The sequence below is a fragment of the Podarcis cretensis genome (assembly GCF_951804945.1).
Source record: "Podarcis cretensis genome assembly, chromosome: 2".
Taxonomy (NCBI): Eukaryota; Metazoa; Chordata; class Lepidosauria; order Squamata; family Lacertidae; genus Podarcis; species Podarcis cretensis.
This window is the reverse complement of record NC_137171.1, coordinates 115,845,838-115,862,921: the sequence shown is the minus strand read 5'-3', so window position 1 is coordinate 115,862,921 and position 17,084 is coordinate 115,845,838. Positions and strand designations below refer to the sequence as shown.

The 17,084-nt window shown below is 46.2% G+C and overlaps 1 protein-coding gene and 1 long non-coding RNA gene across 2 annotated transcripts in view; one reads left to right on the top strand and one right to left on the bottom strand.

The window, feature by feature from the left end:
* The window catches only part of LOC307205407 (complement C4-A-like), a 68,875-nt gene that overhangs the window by 43,619 nt on the left and 8,172 nt on the right, over positions 1–17,084 (top strand). The window contains exons 26-37 of the mRNA XM_079957734.1: positions 476–632; positions 940–1,080; positions 1,975–2,146; positions 2,290–2,504; positions 3,269–3,427; positions 4,043–4,102; positions 6,052–6,145; positions 6,659–6,842; positions 7,320–7,410; positions 9,934–10,008; positions 11,984–12,089; positions 15,252–15,341. Of these exons, the coding sequence (XP_079813860.1) occupies positions 476–632; positions 940–1,080; positions 1,975–2,146; positions 2,290–2,504; positions 3,269–3,427; positions 4,043–4,102; positions 6,052–6,145; positions 6,659–6,842; positions 7,320–7,410; positions 9,934–10,008; positions 11,984–12,089; positions 15,252–15,341 (1,544 nt within the window). The remainder of the gene's footprint in view (positions 1–475; positions 633–939; positions 1,081–1,974; positions 2,147–2,289; positions 2,505–3,268; positions 3,428–4,042; positions 4,103–6,051; positions 6,146–6,658; positions 6,843–7,319; positions 7,411–9,933; positions 10,009–11,983; positions 12,090–15,251; positions 15,342–17,084) is intronic.
* LOC307209238 lies at positions 5,466–5,724 on the bottom strand. Its single transcript, XR_013835461.1, has 2 exons — positions 5,632–5,724; positions 5,466–5,570 (listed from the first exon to the last, which is right to left on the bottom strand). It is a non-coding gene; the product is annotated as an uncharacterized lncRNA (long non-coding RNA).

The window sequence follows — 17,084 nt, the reverse complement described above, 5'->3', positions numbered from 1 at the left end:
CTCCAAAGGGACACAAACCCTGTGTGTGTGCCTGGGACGCCATGGGCTCTTGCCACCGCTTGCATAGCTGTCAACGTTTCCCTTTTTTAAAGGGAGGTTCCTTTATTCTGAATAGGATTCCTCACAAGAAAAGGGAAAAGTTGACAGCTATGACTGCTCGGCAGAGAGAGGGGCAGGCACCTGACTTTCGTAACAGCATTAGTTGCTTGTGACTGATCTAGCAGCATCAAAAGGAATGTTGCGGCCTCTGAGTTTCATGGTATGTGCTTGAAAACCTCCGACATAATGCTGACCACTTGGAGGCACCCCAAGTCAGCAGCGCAGTCCCTGCAGCCATGTTTAGTGCCTCCTTTTTAAATACGAGCTCCCATTAAGGGCCCTGGATGCGCATGCGAGTGTTCAGATGTGCATGTGCACACCATCTCCACACCTGTGTCTGATTATTCGCCTGTCCTCCGATTCTCATTCCCTCCAGGTTGACGGCTTTCGTGACCAAAGTTTTGACTCTGAGCCGCGAGTACCAAGAGGTGGATGAGGCCAAGATCCGTGAGACGGTGCAGTGGCTGCTGAATAAGCAAAAAGAGGATGGTTCCTTCGAAGACCCACATCCTGTCTATCATCGGGAGATGCAGGTAAGCTCCTGAGCAACCATTAAAAAATCAAACCTAATGAAAACTCACCGGCGCTTTCATGCAAATTTCTCCTAATTAACACATTGGTTTATGTACACATTTTTGCAAACACTTTCCCCATAATATAATGCATTTCACCAATATCTTCATTTTTACGCACACTATTATTGTAAACTTTGTAAACTGCATCACAAAAATCAGGTGAGCAAAAATTTCAAAGGATGTCTGAGTTTTGGTTTCTATTGTGACTCGGAAAGGGTGAATCGATTCTCCGTCAGCCATGCGTTCCCTTGTCTTTCCTCCCCAGGGTGGCGTTGGCGGGCTTCATGGAGGCATCTCGCTCACGGCATACATCACCATTGCGCTTCAGGAGGCCTTGGCTGTGTACAAAGGGGAGGAGTCGGATCCTGAGCAAGAAAGAGCGAAGCAGGAACAGCTGAGCGGACTGGTAGGAAGCAAGGGAAGGCTGCGGCGGCAGGGCAAGCGGGAAATAGGTGCAGTGAGGTTACAGGGAACCAGGCAGAGGGCCTGACTCCCTCCTTTGGCAATCTTTACAAGACTTTAGTTTATGGTTGCCATCAATTTTGATTTTAATTCATTTTATAATGTTTTATAATGTCGTACTGTTTTAGTGTTGTTAGCCGCCCTGAGCCCGGCTTTGGCTGGGGAGGGCGGGATATAAATAAAATTTATTATTATTATTATTATTATTATGGTAGCTCCCACCCTGTGGAATGCCCTCCCATCAGATGTCAAAGAGATAAACAACTATGTGACTATTATTATTATTATTATTATTATTATTATTATTATACCTCGGGTTACATACGCTTCAGGTTACAGACTCCGCTAACCCAGAAATAGTGCTTCAGGTTAAGAACTTTGCTTCAGGATGAGAACAGAAATCGTGCTCCGACGGCGTGGCAGCAGCAGGAGGCCCCATTAGCTAAAGTGGTGCTTCAGGTTAAGAACAGTTTCAGGTTAAGTACGGACCTCTGGAACAAATTAAGTACTTAACCTGAGGTACCACTGCATTATATTAAGAAACCACTGGAGAGCCAGCTAATATGCTGGACATGGAAATCCAGCCGGCCCAGAATCTCCATTTTCAACTTTTTTAAAAAACAACAACAATCAAGTTTCTATCCCTCATGGCACCAGACACCTGGCTGATCCTGCCTCTTCCTGCCCAGGCAGCAAGGCTCCCCACCTCCTTCCCTTCCTCCTCCCTTGACATCACTGTAATGTTGCATGCCCCACCTTGCTGTGTTCTTATGGCAAATTGTAAGCTACAAACACTCAAATACGTATCAATCAATATTTGCTTTTCCTTCTCTTCCAGAGACACGGCCTGGCTCGGGCGACTGCCTTCCTTTCCCGCAAGTTGGAGGATCAGTCCCTGGGCCCGTACCCTGTCGCCATCACCAGCTACGCCCTGTCGATCGCTTCCGACGACAAGTCAGCCATCGCGAGTGCCGGCGTCCGCCTGAAGAGTCTCGCTACGGAGGACAAAAGTAATCGCCCTCAATCCCAATAAAACTCTGGACTTTCAGATTCCGAGCTAATGCACAAGATCCTGGCCATGCGTGTATGTCCCCTTCCCCAATACATCACATCTGCATGGCCTCTACATTCTGACCTCTCATGCTTCTTCCAGACAACACCATGATGTTCTGGGAAGTGGAGGAGAAAGACCGGCGGCAGAATGAGAAGAAAGCTGACCGAGTGCCTCCTGCTTCAGCCATCACGGTGGAGGCCACCGCATACGGGCTCCTCTATCTGTTGCAGAAAAACGACATTGCATCAGCAGGCAAGGTGGCTCGGTGGCTGACGGAGCAGAGGAACTATGGGGGCGGCTTCAGATCGACCCAGGTATGGTCTCCCACAGGGCATGTTTACAAAACGGAGGGATTTTCTTGATTTACAAAAGTGTGTGCAATGTCTCTTATCTGCTATTTTTTCCCCCATGTAACATTTTTGCAAATCAGTTTCATTTGTTGAGACATTAGGAAGAAAAGGGGGCAAGAGGTGGAGGGGGGGGGGAAAGATGGGTGGGATTGGGTGGTAAAGTTTCTATTTTACTTACCATATGTGGGGTTTGGTGTCAGCGTTGCTTGTGCAGGTTCTCTGCTGCTCACTTGTGTTCCTTTGGTGGTGAGAGAGGTTGGGGTTGGCCTAGGGTGTGGTTGTTCATTTGTGGTTGGCTGTGGTGGTCGCTGTTTTCATGTGAGAGTGGGGTGGGTGGGTGTTTTGGATTACATTAGCCATATTGATTTGTATGCTTTTGGTGGATTTTTGTCATTGTCTTTTTGGGCTGTGTATGTGATAAAGGGGAGCCATACCGGGGCGAAGGCATCTTCTTCTATTTGTCCCGGAGCCAGTTTCAGTTTATTGGTTAATTTTTCTAGTAGGGCTATTTCCCATGCTATTTGGCACCATTGGTCCATGCTTACTAAACGGAGGGACTATTGATGGCCACAGCTCAAGTGGCTTTCAAGGGCGCTTTGACGAATGCACGGAGGGTAGTCTTTGTGGCTGCTGGCCCTCATTTCTCAAGTTCCTGGGGACGAGCCCAGTGCAGGCTGTGTTTTCCCACTCAAACTCTCATAAACTGGCCCGTTTCTCTCTCCTTTCAGGACACAGTGATGGCGCTAGAAGCTCTGTCCCGCTATTGGATCAGCTCCTTCGAGGAGGAGGACAACGAGCTGAAAGTGACCCTCAAGATCCCCGGGAAAAGCTTGCCGAGGACCTTTTCCTTTGGGCGGTCGAGTGATCCGATCCAGGAAGAACTTCAGGTGAGGGTTTGGGGTAGGGATGTTAGTTTCTGTTTGTCACGGAGCAGCTGCACAGGACTCGGTTTACATTCCAGAGACCTTCCAGGCTGTTGGAAGTCTCACGGGAGACGGATGTGACGTTACTGGTTTCCTGTCCCTTTGTTTCAGTTGCTCTCTGCTTTCATAGAGACAGGATGTATTTTTCTTTGCTGTCTGCGTAGCTTAGAAATAAAACTCTTTGCAATGAAGCCATAAATCTCATCACTTCCACATGCTGCTGGAATCTCTGCTGAATCGGGGAAAATGTGCCTTGGAGCCTCATCAAAGGCTCAGGTCGCTAATTATTTGTTGGGAGGTGATTCCGAAGGCTTGGCCAGAGGAAGATAAGCTTTATCACCTTGGCTGAGCAGAGATCCTGACAATGGATTCCCGCCAAGCTAGGATTTTGGACACTCGCCTGATTCAATTTGGGCAGATCAGCCTGACCTGGGGTGGATCGTGGGATCCCTTCTGAATCCATAGTCCCACAGGCCCCTTCATGAGGCGGACCTTGGGGGCTGCTGTCGCCGTGTGGGTATTACAGTATTATTTGGCCTGGCCGTTCACTTTCCCTCCTCGTTTTTCTCCCACCTTTAGTTTTCCATGGGAAGTAACATCCATCTGAAAGTGGAAGGGAAGGGGAAAGGGACTCTAACCGTGAGTAGCTTCATAATTTGTCTGCTTTGCTTTTAATTAATACCAACTGATTCTCTCTCATTTGTATAAGCTTTATATTCAGGAAGGGCTGCACTGTGCTCTATGTGGAGCTACCTTTGAAGGTGACCCGGAAACTACAACTAGTGCAAAATTTGGTTATGATACTTTAAGAGATGTACAGATGCACAGCAGACAAACAAAAAACTCTCCAACTTTCATGTTGTTCGCCACCGCCCTGAAATCTCTCAGGCAGAGGGCAGAATACAAATATTTTAAACAAAGACAAAAACGTCAGACCTCAGCTGGGTCTGCAAGTTGGCTATGGAGCTGCATGCGAGCCACGAGCAGAAAAGATGCAAAGTCTGAAATTATGCATCACAGAGGCTTAGAAGGAGACCCGGTAACTACAACTAATCCAGAATGCAGCAGCTAGACTGGTGACTGGGAGCAGCCACCAAGACCACATAACACCAGTCTTGAAAGACCCACATTGGCTCCCAGTACGTTTCTGAGCACAATTCAAGGTGTTGGTGCTGACCTTTAAAGCCCTAAACGGCCTTGACCAGTATACCTGAAGGAGCGTCTCCAGCCCCATCATTCTGCCCGGACACTGAGGTCTAGCTCTGAGGGCCTTCTGGCAGTTCCCTCGCTGCAAGAAGCCATGTCACAGGGAAGCAGGCAGAGGGAATTCTCGGTAGTGGCATCCTGTGGAACGCCCTCCCATCAGATGTCAAGGAAATAAACAACTATCTACGACTTCTAGAAGACATCTGAAGGCAGCTCTGTTTAGGGAAGTTTTTAATGTTTGATTCTGTTTTTAATACAGCCATACCTTGGGTTACAAACGCTTCAGGTTGCGTTTTTTTGGGTTGCGGACCACCAAAAACCGGAAGTACCGGAACGGGTTACTTCCGGGTTTTGGTGGTCATGCATGCGCAGAAGCACTAAATCACGCCTTGCGCATGCTCTGAAGCTCCAAATCGCAACCTGCGTGTGTGCAGATGCGGGCTGCGAACACTGTGGGTTGCATCCCACATGGATCACGTTCGCAACCTGAGCGTCCACTGTATTCTTTTTTTTTTTTTAAAAAAAGATATTTATTAAAGTTTCAAAAATTATATAAAAACAAAACAACAATACAAACAAACAAAAACAAGTATAATTTCAATCCCTTATTTTCCTGTAACTTACTTCCCCGACCCCCCCTTTCTGTATTCCAATTTCTAATTATCAATTCAGCAAATCCTCTCCCTTATTTTTCATTTAATTTTTAGCCTTTCTTTTCTTTTTACTTGATCATTACAGCTGAAAACCACTTAATTTCTAAACCAACGTCATTCTAACATTCATTAATTTTGCAATGTTTCCTAAGATAGTCCTTAAATTTCTTCCAATCTTCTTCCGCCGTCTCTCTTCCCTGGTCTCGGATTCTGCCAGTCATTTCTGCCAATCCCATATAGTCTATCACCTTCATCTGCCTGGTCTCGGATTCTGCCAGTCATTTCTGCCAATCCCATATAGTCTATCACCTTCATCTGCCATTCTTCCAAGGTGGGTAGATCTTGTGTCTTCCAGTACTTTGTGATGAGTATTCTTGCTGCTGTTGTGGCGTACATAAAGAATGTTCTATCCTTCTTTGTTCTATCCGAGCGTCCACTGTATTCTCTTAGGAGCTGCCCAGAGTGGCTGGGAAAACCCAACCAGATAGGCGGGGTATAAATATATTATTATTATTATTATTATTATTATTATTATTATTATTATTACTACTACTACTACTACTACAGCCCCCCACCCTGCCTCACTTTCTACCTGAAGCCTGCCAGCTTCCTCCTCCTTAGGCTCCCACTCCTGGGCTCTGAACAAACCTTTACTCCAGTGTCGCTACTGCGAGCGCACAGTTCGAGAGCAAGGAGGAGCACTCCTCTTCTGTCTCTGCTCCCTTCCAGGTCCTGAAGCAATACCATGTCTTGGCTGTGCAAAACACTTCATGCCAGACTCTCGGGCTGCAGGTGGACGTGAGTGGTTCTTTTCAACGTGCACGTAAGTCTGGGCTTCAGATTCCAGTTCTGTGGTCAGGGAGATGGCTGCTCTCCACATTAATCACCGCGGGCTCCACTATTGCCCTCTGAGGCCCTTCTCTGTCAGCCAGCTCCACAAGAGGTTCAGAGGGCCGCAATGCAAGAGCAGGCCTTATCAGTGGTGGCTCCTCAATTGGGGGACGCTCTCCCCAGGGAGGCTCGCCTGGGACCTTCGTTACTTGTCTTTAGGCTCCAGGCAGAAATTTCTTTCCTCTGGGCCTTTGGCGTTGAATTATCCACAGCCTTCTTGAGTGGGCTTTATATATACATCTGTCATGAATCTCCCAGCATTCATCACTACGAGTTCACTACGAGTTATGAGAGAAAGAGGGGGGAACTTTTCTCCAGCCACTGCATAATTTTATAAACTTCTATTATGTCAACTCGCCTCTAAACTCAAATGTCCCAAATGCCACAACTGTTGCCAGTAGGGAATTTGCTCCATCCCCTTAACAATTTTGACCTTTTTCAACAGCCGAATTATTAGACTACTACTATGAATATGAAGATTACGGCCCAGAGGATTCTGAGCCAAAAGGAGATGCCGCCGACCAGCCGTTGTCACCGATCGAAGTGTTTGATGCCCGCCGACGCCGCAGGAGGGAAGCCAAAGACCCTGGGCAGGCACAGAAGGAGGTCACCTACAATGTCTGCTTCTGGTAAGGTTTGATGAACGGACTTTCCTAGAACAGGCATAATATTCTGGTTCTAACCAGAACTGGGCCATTTTGAGGAGGAAAGAACTCCCTTCCTCTCTTTGGGCACTGCCTTTTAGGGGAAGGCAATTACAGTGGTACCTCGGGTTAAGTACTTAATTTGTTCCGGAGGTCCGTTCTTAACCTGAAACTGTTCTTAACCTGAAGCACCACTTTACCTAATGGGGCCTCCTGCTGCCGCCGCGCCGCTGGAGCCCAGTTTCTGTTCTTAACCTGAAGCACTATTTCTGGATTAGCGGAGTGTGTAACCTGAAGTGTATGTAACCCGAGGAACCACTGTATTTGCCTGGGTCTGGTAGTGGCATGCTAGCCCAACACACCAAAGCTCAACACTCTAACCATTGCACGATATTGCCGCTGCTTGAAAAACAGAATATCCTTTCCCTAACCTTTCTGTTTTTGCTTCTTTCCTCCGTACAGGAGACAACCAGGGGCTCATGTCTCTGGCATGGTTATCGTGGACATCACCCTGCTGAGCGGCTTCCATCCGGACGAGAACTACCTTGAGGAGGTGAGCAGAGGCTGTGTGGGTATTTTGGCATATGACAAGGGTCAGGGTCCAGGCCTGCCAAGACCCTACCAAGCCCCATCAAGTTCCCTTCCCTGTGGGGCCTTTAGATATGCTTCAGCACAATTGGAGCCTGGCTGGGACTGGCCTAGTATTATGGGCCAGCAGTCAGTCTGCTGTATTAATAATAATAATAATTCCTAGCCCATCTGACTGAGTTGTCCCATCTGCTAGAGCCTCATCAGGACAAAGGACTGTGGTGATGCCATTCAGCTTTGAGAACCTTATCCTGCTTAGTAGCCTCAATTGTTGTTGTTGTTTAGTTGTTTAGTTGTGTCCAACTCTTCGTGACCCCATGGACCAGAGCACGCCAGGCACTCCTGTCTTCCACTGCCTCCTGCAGTTTGGTCAGACTCATGTTTGTAGCTTCGAGAACACTGTCCAACCATCTCGTCCTCTGCCGTCCCCTTCTCCTTGTGCCCTCCATCTTTCCCAACATCAGGGTCTTTTCCAGGGAGTCTTCTCTTCTCATGAGGTGGCCAAAGTACTGGAGCCTCAGCTTCAGGATCTGTCCTTCCAGTGAGCACTCAGGGCTGATTTCCTTCAGAATGGAGAAGTTTGATCTTCTTGCAGTCCATGGGACTCCCAAGAGCATAATTCAATAGCATCCATTCTTCGGCCATCAGCCTTCTTTATGGTCCAGCTCTCACTTCCATACATCACTACTGGGAAAGCCATAGCTTTAGCAGTAGCCTCAATGGCTATTATTATTAATGTTATTATTATTATTGTCACAATGGCCATATTCTCTGCTGTTGGAGGCATCACCAGATGTCAAAGAGAAAAACAACTACCAGACTTTTAGAAGACATCTGAAGGCAGCCCTGTTTAGGGAAGCTTTTAATGTTTAATAGGTTATTGTATTTTAATATTCTATTGGAAGCTGCCCAGAGTGGCTGGGGAAACCCAGCCAGATGGGTGGGGTATAAATAAATTATTATTATTATTATTATTATTATTATTATTATTACTATTACTATTACTATTTTATGCCTCTTAGAGCTCATGCAGACTTTCCTGCCACCTTCCCCCTGGGGAAACTCGATCTTTAGCGCTGAAGCAGAGCAAACATTGGCGCCTGCTCCAATTCAGTGCTAAAGAGTGAGTTTTCCTGGGGGGAAAGCGGCAGAGCACATGGGAAGCTGCTCAGACCTGTGTCTAGGAAGCACAGGACGAATGGGAAACTTGTTGGACGAGCCTTCAATTCCAGTGGGCGGGAATCGCAGGTGGGGAGAGAGTAGGGCCTCTGTCCTCAGGCCCTCCCTTCGGGGTTTCCGTGGGGGCGTCCGGTTAGCCGTTGCAAGAACAGAACGCTGCACCAGAGCCAGCTCTCCTTACGACCTCCACGCTCCTGCTTGCTGGTTCACCATTTTTGCAGAAATTTATGTATAGGTGGGGGGGGGGGAGTTTGCCCCTCCAGTAGATATCATGCACATGCAGCCCACTACCAAAATCTGCACAATCACTTTTGTAATTTGTCCCCACAAAACACTTCATCACAGTTTCTTCCTATCTATTCAAAGGGCCTTTGCTGCACGATACCAAATGTAAGAATTCACTGATAGATGTATCTATGTACTGGCTCACAGGGAAAACTTCAGAAATTCATATAGACATGTGAGCTCAGCTACTCAGCAGCCCCTCTGCCTGAGTGATAATTCCTGGCCTCCTGATACCTGAGTGCCAGACAGGTAGCCATTCCATAAATAACAAACCCAGATGAAGACAAAAGGGTGTGATCAACTTGGCTGGGAAATAGGGAAATGTACAGTGGTGCCTCGCAAGATGAAATTAATCCGTTCCGTGAGGCTCTTCGTATAGCGGTTTTTTCTTCTTGCGAAGCAAGCCCATTGACAGCTTAGCGGATTAGCGCTATTAGCGGTTTAGCGGCTTTTAGCGGATCAGCTGATAAGCGGCTTAGGGCTTAGGAAAAGGGGGAAAAAAGGGAAAAAACCCTGCAGGAACTCGCAAGACATTTTCGTCTTGCGAAGCAAGCCCATAGGGAAATTCGTTTTGCGAAGCGCCTCCAAAACGGAAAACCCTTTCGTCTAGCGGGTTTTCCGTCTTGCGAGGCGTTCGTCTTGCGGGGCACCACTGTAAATGTCTCTTTTGTTGCACTTGATGGGTGTTTGGTGGAGGGCAAGGAGAACCATGTGGCAGGGTCCAGGATGCTCAGATTACTGCCACCAGACCTCCCCTTTCATGACGTAACTGTGATGCAGTTTGTGGGGGATGTTACATGGAGATTAGCAGCTAATAAAAATTTGGGTGCTCTTTTGTTCGGGGCTTCCATCTTGTTCCACCTTGTGGCAGGTGGGAGTCCTGTTGCGACAGTCTGCAATAAAGACCAAGCCTACTGCCTGCTGTTTTGCTCTGGTATTCCTGGCTCGTGTCCTTGTTTTTTGTCCAAGGGAGCCCTCAGATTTCTCCGTTAACAGCTCCTTGTTTCTTTCCTTGATCTCCCAGCTGCGAACTCTCCCCGATCAATACATCAGCCACTGGGAGATCCAAGGACGTCGGCTGCTGCTCTACTTTGACTCGGTGAGAGAGATGCGTGCAGGATGCGTGCGGGGGGCAGGGGGGAAGGGCAGCTGCACAGAGGCGTTCAGATAAACTCTCTCCCCGCCCCCATTGCAATGTGCAAGAGGCCAGGGTGGCACCCACCCAACCTGTCTTTTGATTTACTCCACTTTGGACTAGATGGCAGAAGCAGAAAACCTTTTTTATCTGAACAAAATAAAAAAATTCCTTCCAGTAGCACCTTAAAGACCAACTAAGTTAGTTCTTGGTATGAGCTTTCATGTGCATGCACACTTCTTCAGATACACTGAAACAGAAGTCACCAGACCCTTCTATATAGTGAGAAGGTGGGGAGGGGTATTACTCAGAAGGGTGGTGGGAATGGGTGATTGGCAGATAGCTGTGATGAGCCTGTTGACGACTCTTAATGACTTATTACCAAACTTAAAACCACGGAGAGACCTGGTCTGAACAAAGACATTGGATTCTTATCTCATTATACATGACAAAGCCATTTTTCACCTTCTCACCCCTTGCTTTTTCCTGTAAGACCTATTGCAGTCGTTAAGAGTCGTCAACAGGCTCATCACAGCTATCTGCCAATCACCCAATCCCACCACCCTTCTGAGTAATACCCCTCCCCACCTTCTCACTATATAGAAGGGTCTGGTGACTTCTGTTTCAGTGTATCTGAAGAAGTGTGCATGCACACGAAAGCTCATACCAAGAACTAACTTAGTTGGTCTTTAAGGTGCTACTGGAAGGAATTTTTTAATTTTGTTTTGACTATGGCAGACCAACATGGCTACCTATCTGTAACTGGAAATTTTATCTGAGCGAGGGCCACATTTGCTTCTCTGCAACCTTCTGGGGGGCCGCATGCCGGAGGTGGGCGGGGCCAAGGGGTGAAAGTGGGCGGAGCGACAAAGGTCGATTCCTGCCCTTGTACGCTAGGCTAGTTTCTGCGCACTCTGACACCTGCCTCTCTATCCTCCACCCAAAGAAGCAAGAGTTTGAGGACACCTTCCAGCCAAGCAGCTGGAGTCCCCTCCCTTTTGAAGTGACTGGCCCAGTGAGCTTAATGGCCGAGTGGGGATTCGAACTCAGATCTCCCTCCTTACAGCACAAAACCAACTCTGAAATGATATGCAGGAGGCCCCGGATTTGGTCCCTCACGTCTCTACTTATCAGGGCTTTTGCCTTTGCAGGACTGTTTCCACTTAGCATAGACTGCACTTGGCAATCACGCCTGTGCCCTTCTGATGTTTTGGGCTAAGTGGAGGCCTTGCCAGCCTCGATCTGCCTTCAGCCTGCCACGTTACTTACATCCCATCCAGCAGGTGGCGCTGGCTGTCAGCCTCCTCCTTCCTTGGTCTCAGCATTGCCATTATAGAACTCAGCAGAGAGGAGATAACGCATTGCCTGTGCCTGCCGTTGGCTCTGGCGCCACCTACTGGCGGCCTCCCTGCCTCCCGCCCTATCACTTTTTATACCGTATTTTATGCTGTTTTTTGTTGTATCACAATTACGTGTTTGAAATTTGTTGTTAGCCACCCTGAGCCTGGTTTTCTGAACCGGGGAGGGCGGGGTATAAATAAAAAAATATTATTATTATTTATAATTACCAGTACCAGTGACCCCTGTGCTACCTTGGGGCTGATAGTTATCCAAACCATTTGGAGGGCATCAGGTTGGGGGAAGCTGGGGGAGATTGCCCAGCGGCCTGATCCAATATAAGGAAGCATCATATGTTTCCTTTACATTGTTGTTGTGCTCCCCCCTCTGGGCTTTGTGTTGGATTTTTGCCTCTGATCTTTTTCAGTGGCTTTTTGCAGTGGTTTAGTTGGTCGGCTGCTTCGTTTACTTATTTCAGAGGTGGTTGTGGTGCTCAGCTCCCGCTGGCCACTGTGAGAATAGGATGCTAGACAAGACAGGCCACTAGATCGATACAGCAGACAGGGCTTTCTCTTACATTCTTAAATATACCCATCTATAGGTGCCAGCATCCGGACGCGAATGCGTATCATTTACAGCAAAGCAGCTGGTGCCTGTGGGGAAAATCCAGCCAGCTAGTGCCACCATCTATGATTTTTATGAACCAGGTAAGTGATTGACAGGTCACAGGGCCTGGGGGGCGGGGTAACCAGGCTGCATCTTTCTGGTGGAGCAAAGGTTTAGTAGCTGCGGCCTTAGGGAGCAGGAGAGCATTGCCTTCGCTTGCCGTAGCAGGCAATTAAGGGATAATTTTTGCTTATTAAATTATAACCTGACATGACAACATCCTCTTCGGTTTGAGATTGTAATTTAATTACCACATGCACAACTACCCAGGTTAATTTTATCCAGGGTTAACAGGAGTTGCTTGCAACTTAAAAACCTAGGCAGAGAGAGAGAGGTGCTATGTCTGAATCAGGCCAGAGTGCTTTCCATGCATTAAATGTTCTGCAGAAGTTTGATATTTTCTATCCAGGGGATTAATTTAGGTTGGCTCTGGGCGGGAGTCAAATGAGTTTTTGCATTCATGGAACAAGATTCTCCCTTCCCTTTGTAAGCTGCCACAACCCCTAAATCTGCTTTGGAGCAATGGAAGAATTTCCATTGCAGGTTTATGGGGTACACAGTGAGAAGATAGGGAAGGAAAACCCTATGCAGGGGAGATTATTGGGTTGTTTTTGTTTTTATTATGTATTTTATGTTTTTGTGATTTTATGTTGTAACCATCTGGAGATCTGCAGGTATAGGGCAGTATACAATTTAATTAATAAATAAATAATAAAAGTAATAATAACCTCATTCACTTTCTGAAAAAAGACAAATATGCTGAGGTTTTGGTGATATGCAAATGTATTTTCTTTTATTTATAAAAATATTTCTATACCACTACAGTGGTACCTCGGGTTACAGACGCTTCAGGTTACAGACGCTTCAGGTTTCAGACTCCGCTAACCCAGAAATAGCACCTCGGGTTAAGAACTTTGCTTCAGGATGAGAACAGAAATCACGCGGCAGCGGGAGCTGGAGGCCCCATTAGCTAAAGTGGTACCTCAGGTTAAGAACAGTTTCAGGTTAAGAACAGACCTCCAGAACGAATTAAGTTCTTAACCCGAGGTACCACTGTATTCGCAAAAAACCACCACCCATCAGAACAGTTTGCAACAATTGTACATAACTCCATAAAATAAAACAAATCATTAAATAGTTAAAATAAGAAAGCAGCTGACTATTTTGGAAAAATGTGTTCTTGATTGCCTGTATGGGTCTGGTGGTGGAACAGAAGACTTGTCCACAGGCGTTTAAAACTTGAAACAGAAGGCAGCTGCTGGATCTCTGTTGGCAGAGTATTTATTCCACAATCCTGGGCTGATGATGCTAAAAGCTCGGTTTCTTGTTGTGTCCAAATGAACTTAACCAACTTGGGGAATGACAACAGCAATCACAGAGCTCAAGGTGGGATATAATGGTTTATGATCCCTGACATACTCTGGACCTATGCCTTGCAAATTAACAGAAGGACTTTGAACCTGGATCAGATTCACAAAAGCTTATTACAAAATTGTTGTTGTTGTTATTTAAATATCGCTTTATATTTCTAAGAAATAATCTCAAAGTGGTTTACAACACATTAAAACATCAAATAAAACAATCCAGACTGAAACATTACAGTGGTACCTTGGGTTAAGTACTTAATTCATTCCGGAGGTCTGTTCTTAACCTGAAACTGTTCTTAACCTGAAGCACCACTTTAGCTAATGGGGCCTCCTGCTGCGGCTGCGCCACCGGAGCACAATTTCTCTTCTCATCCTGAAGCAAAGTACTTAACCCAAGGTACTATTTCTGGGTTAGCGGAGTCTGTAACCTGAAGCGTATGTAACCTGAAGCGTATGTAACCCGAGGTACCACTGTACTGAATAAAGTCAAATATAAAACATACATTCAATGCAAAGTAATTAACAGGAAACTCAAACGCCATCTTAATGAATGAAAAAAAGACCATTACAAAGCAGGTGAGAATGCACATTTAACAAAGTTAACAAACAAAAAAATTACCTTAAGCATTTCAGAAGAAAACAAAAGCAAGTCAAATATAAAGTGCATATTTAAAGCAGCATAACAAACAAGGGAATAAAATATTATCATAAGCTTAGGACGTATCTGTTGCTGTTGCCACCAGACCTGCCAGTGGTGGTTCATAGCTATGGAAGCTCAGGTTCTGCACTAAAGAGACAGGTGGGGGTGGAAACATAACATGAAAAGCCTGGTCTTTTGGGGGAAGCAGGTTTGTTGTGCAAGACCTCCCAATCAACTTTAATAGAGCGGCCTGAGTTCGTCAGAATTTGTTTTGAGTCCTACCTGAAAATAGCATCTGCCTGGAAGTCCCAGGCTGTGTGGGTGTGAATATATACACACACATGCATGCACATTCACAGGCAATTTATTTTCTTCTTTTTTAAAATAATTTTTATTGAATGATTTTATGGTACAAAAAACAATACAGCCATACTACCACTAAATATAATTAAGAAATAAAAATTACATACATCAATATTTTGTTTGTCATTTGTGATTTACCATCTTATTTCCTCCCAAACATTCCATACAAAAACACACATATGTGCGGACACCCACACACAAAATGATAATAATGAAAGTAAATATTTTTCCCCTTTTATCTTACAAAATCTTTTCTTTAACTTTGACTTCCTGTCAAGTCCCTTTGCATATATTTTATCTTACAATCGAATGTACACAAAACAATAAACCTTTCTATACAAATTTTCCAATACATTCTGAAAACATAATAAATCCTTTTATTTCCTTTATCACTCGAATGCTAGCACAGAGTCAAAACTATTATTGTATTTTTGAACATATCTTCTATAACCATCCCATTTTTCCACAAATTTTTGCTTTGAGTTTCCTCTGAGTTTGCTAGTCAATTGAGCCGTCTCCACCAATTCCTGTAATTTAATTTGCCAATCTGTTATTTCTGGAGCCTCGTGATCTTTCCATCCCTTGGCCACAAGTATACGAGCCGCTGCGGTTGCATACAAGAATACCTCTCTTAGATTTTTTGGGATCTCTTTATCTAAAATACTTAATAGAAATGCTTCTGGTTTTTCCGTAAAAGTTATCCCCATCATCTTTTTTAATTCATCGTATATTTTCTCCAAAAAAATCTTAATCTTTTCACATGTCCACCACATGTGGATCATGTCACCGTTATGTCACACACAATTTCTAAGTGTTCTTCTTTCACCTTTCAGACCAGCGCTGCAGCATCTTCTATGGCGCCCCCAACAAACCTCAGTACGTTTCGGCCTTGTGCTCCGAAGACGTCTGCCAATGCGCCGAAGGTGAGGTTGCCTGGGCGGCCTTCCGCTGGGGGTGGTGGGAAATCTGGAGCAAGGCCATCGGAGGCCCATCCCTCCTGCAGCACAAACAAGCCACCTCCTTCATTTCACCTGGATGGTGGGTTGAGGTTCCCTAAGGCAATGAGACCAGAAGGCTCTTCCTTGCTGGAGCCCAACAGCAGGATCTGAGGGACCCTGCACATGCCTCTTCTTAGGCTGTGCTTCAAACCCCACCTACCTGGGAGTTGGGATGGAGAGATGGTGCCAGTGGCTGTTTTCTCTCTTTTTCCCATTTTTCAAGTCTCAAATTCAGCTTCTCTGCATTTCTGCAGCCATTTGTGATTAAACCACAGAGCCTAGGGCTTGCCGATCTGAAGGTCGGAGGGAGGAGGGAGAAAGGTTGTTTTCTGCTGCTCCAGAGAAGCGGACACGGAGCAATGGCTCCAAACTACAAGAAAGAAGATTCCACCTAAACATTAGGAAGAACTTCCTGACAGTAAGAGCTGTTTGACAGTGGAAATTTCTGCCAAGGAGTGTGGTGGAGTCTCCTTCTTTGGAGGTCTTTAAGCAGAGGCTTGACAACCATATGTCAGGAGTGCTCTGATGGTGTTTCCTGCTTGGCAGGGGGTTGGACTCGATGGCCCTTGTGGTCTCCTCCAACTCTATGATTCTATGATTCTATGGTTTGAATCGCTGCGATGGGGTGAGCTCCCGTTGCTCAGTCCCAGCTCCTGCCAACCTAGCAGTTCGAAAGCACGTCAAAGTGTAAGTAGATAAATAGGTATCGCTCCAGTGGGAAGGTAAACGGCGTTTCCATGCACTTCTTCACCATACCAGGAATCAGGATTGTATAAAAACACAAATACAAAAATCACATTATTTTAGAGGGACTTGCTTTGCAAAAATGGATACGTTAGGAGAAAGCTGCACTAAAACGCTGATTTATTTTCATGAGGGCTTTTATTATCTTTTTTTATATAAAAGAAACCTGCCAACTGATGTGGAAATGTGGAGAGTTTGAGATGAGAAAAGTCAGAGAGGAACTGGAAAGGACAGATTTGCCCATTGCTGGTCCCCATTCCGTGCTCACTTTCCCTATACCTCTCCCATTACAAACCTGGACTGCCTAAACTCCACCTCCCTGCCCACTTCTGTTGAAGCATCTCAGCACCCAGCCTTGCACTAATGCACCATCCATCCCCTGCCAGGGTCAAGCTTGGAGAGTCCCCCCCTCCCTTCGGTAACTCCATAGATAAGAATCAACAAGCAGTTGATAGATTTACAGTGGTGCCCTGCAAGACGAATGCCTCGCAAGACGAAAAACCCGCTAGACGAAAGGGTTTTTTGAGGCGCTTCGCAAGACGAATTTCTCTATGGGCTTGCTTCGCAAGACGAAAACATCTTGCGTGTCTTGCGAGTTTTTTCCCTTCCCCCCCCCCTTTTTCTAAGCCGCTAAACCGCTAATAGGGATGCTTCGCAAGACGAAAAAACCGCAAGACGAAGAGACTCGCGAAACGAATTATTTTCGTCTTGCGAGGCACCACTGTATAGCCAGTGTGGTGTAGTGGTTGTGAACGGTGGACTCGTAATCTGGGGAACCGGGTTCGCTTCCCCGCTCCTCCACATGCAGCTGCTGGGTGACCTTGGGCCAGTCACACTACTTTGAAGTCTCTCAGCCCCACTCACCTCACAGAGTGTTTGTTGTGGGGGAGGAAGGGAAAGGAGAATGTTAGCTGCTTTGAGACT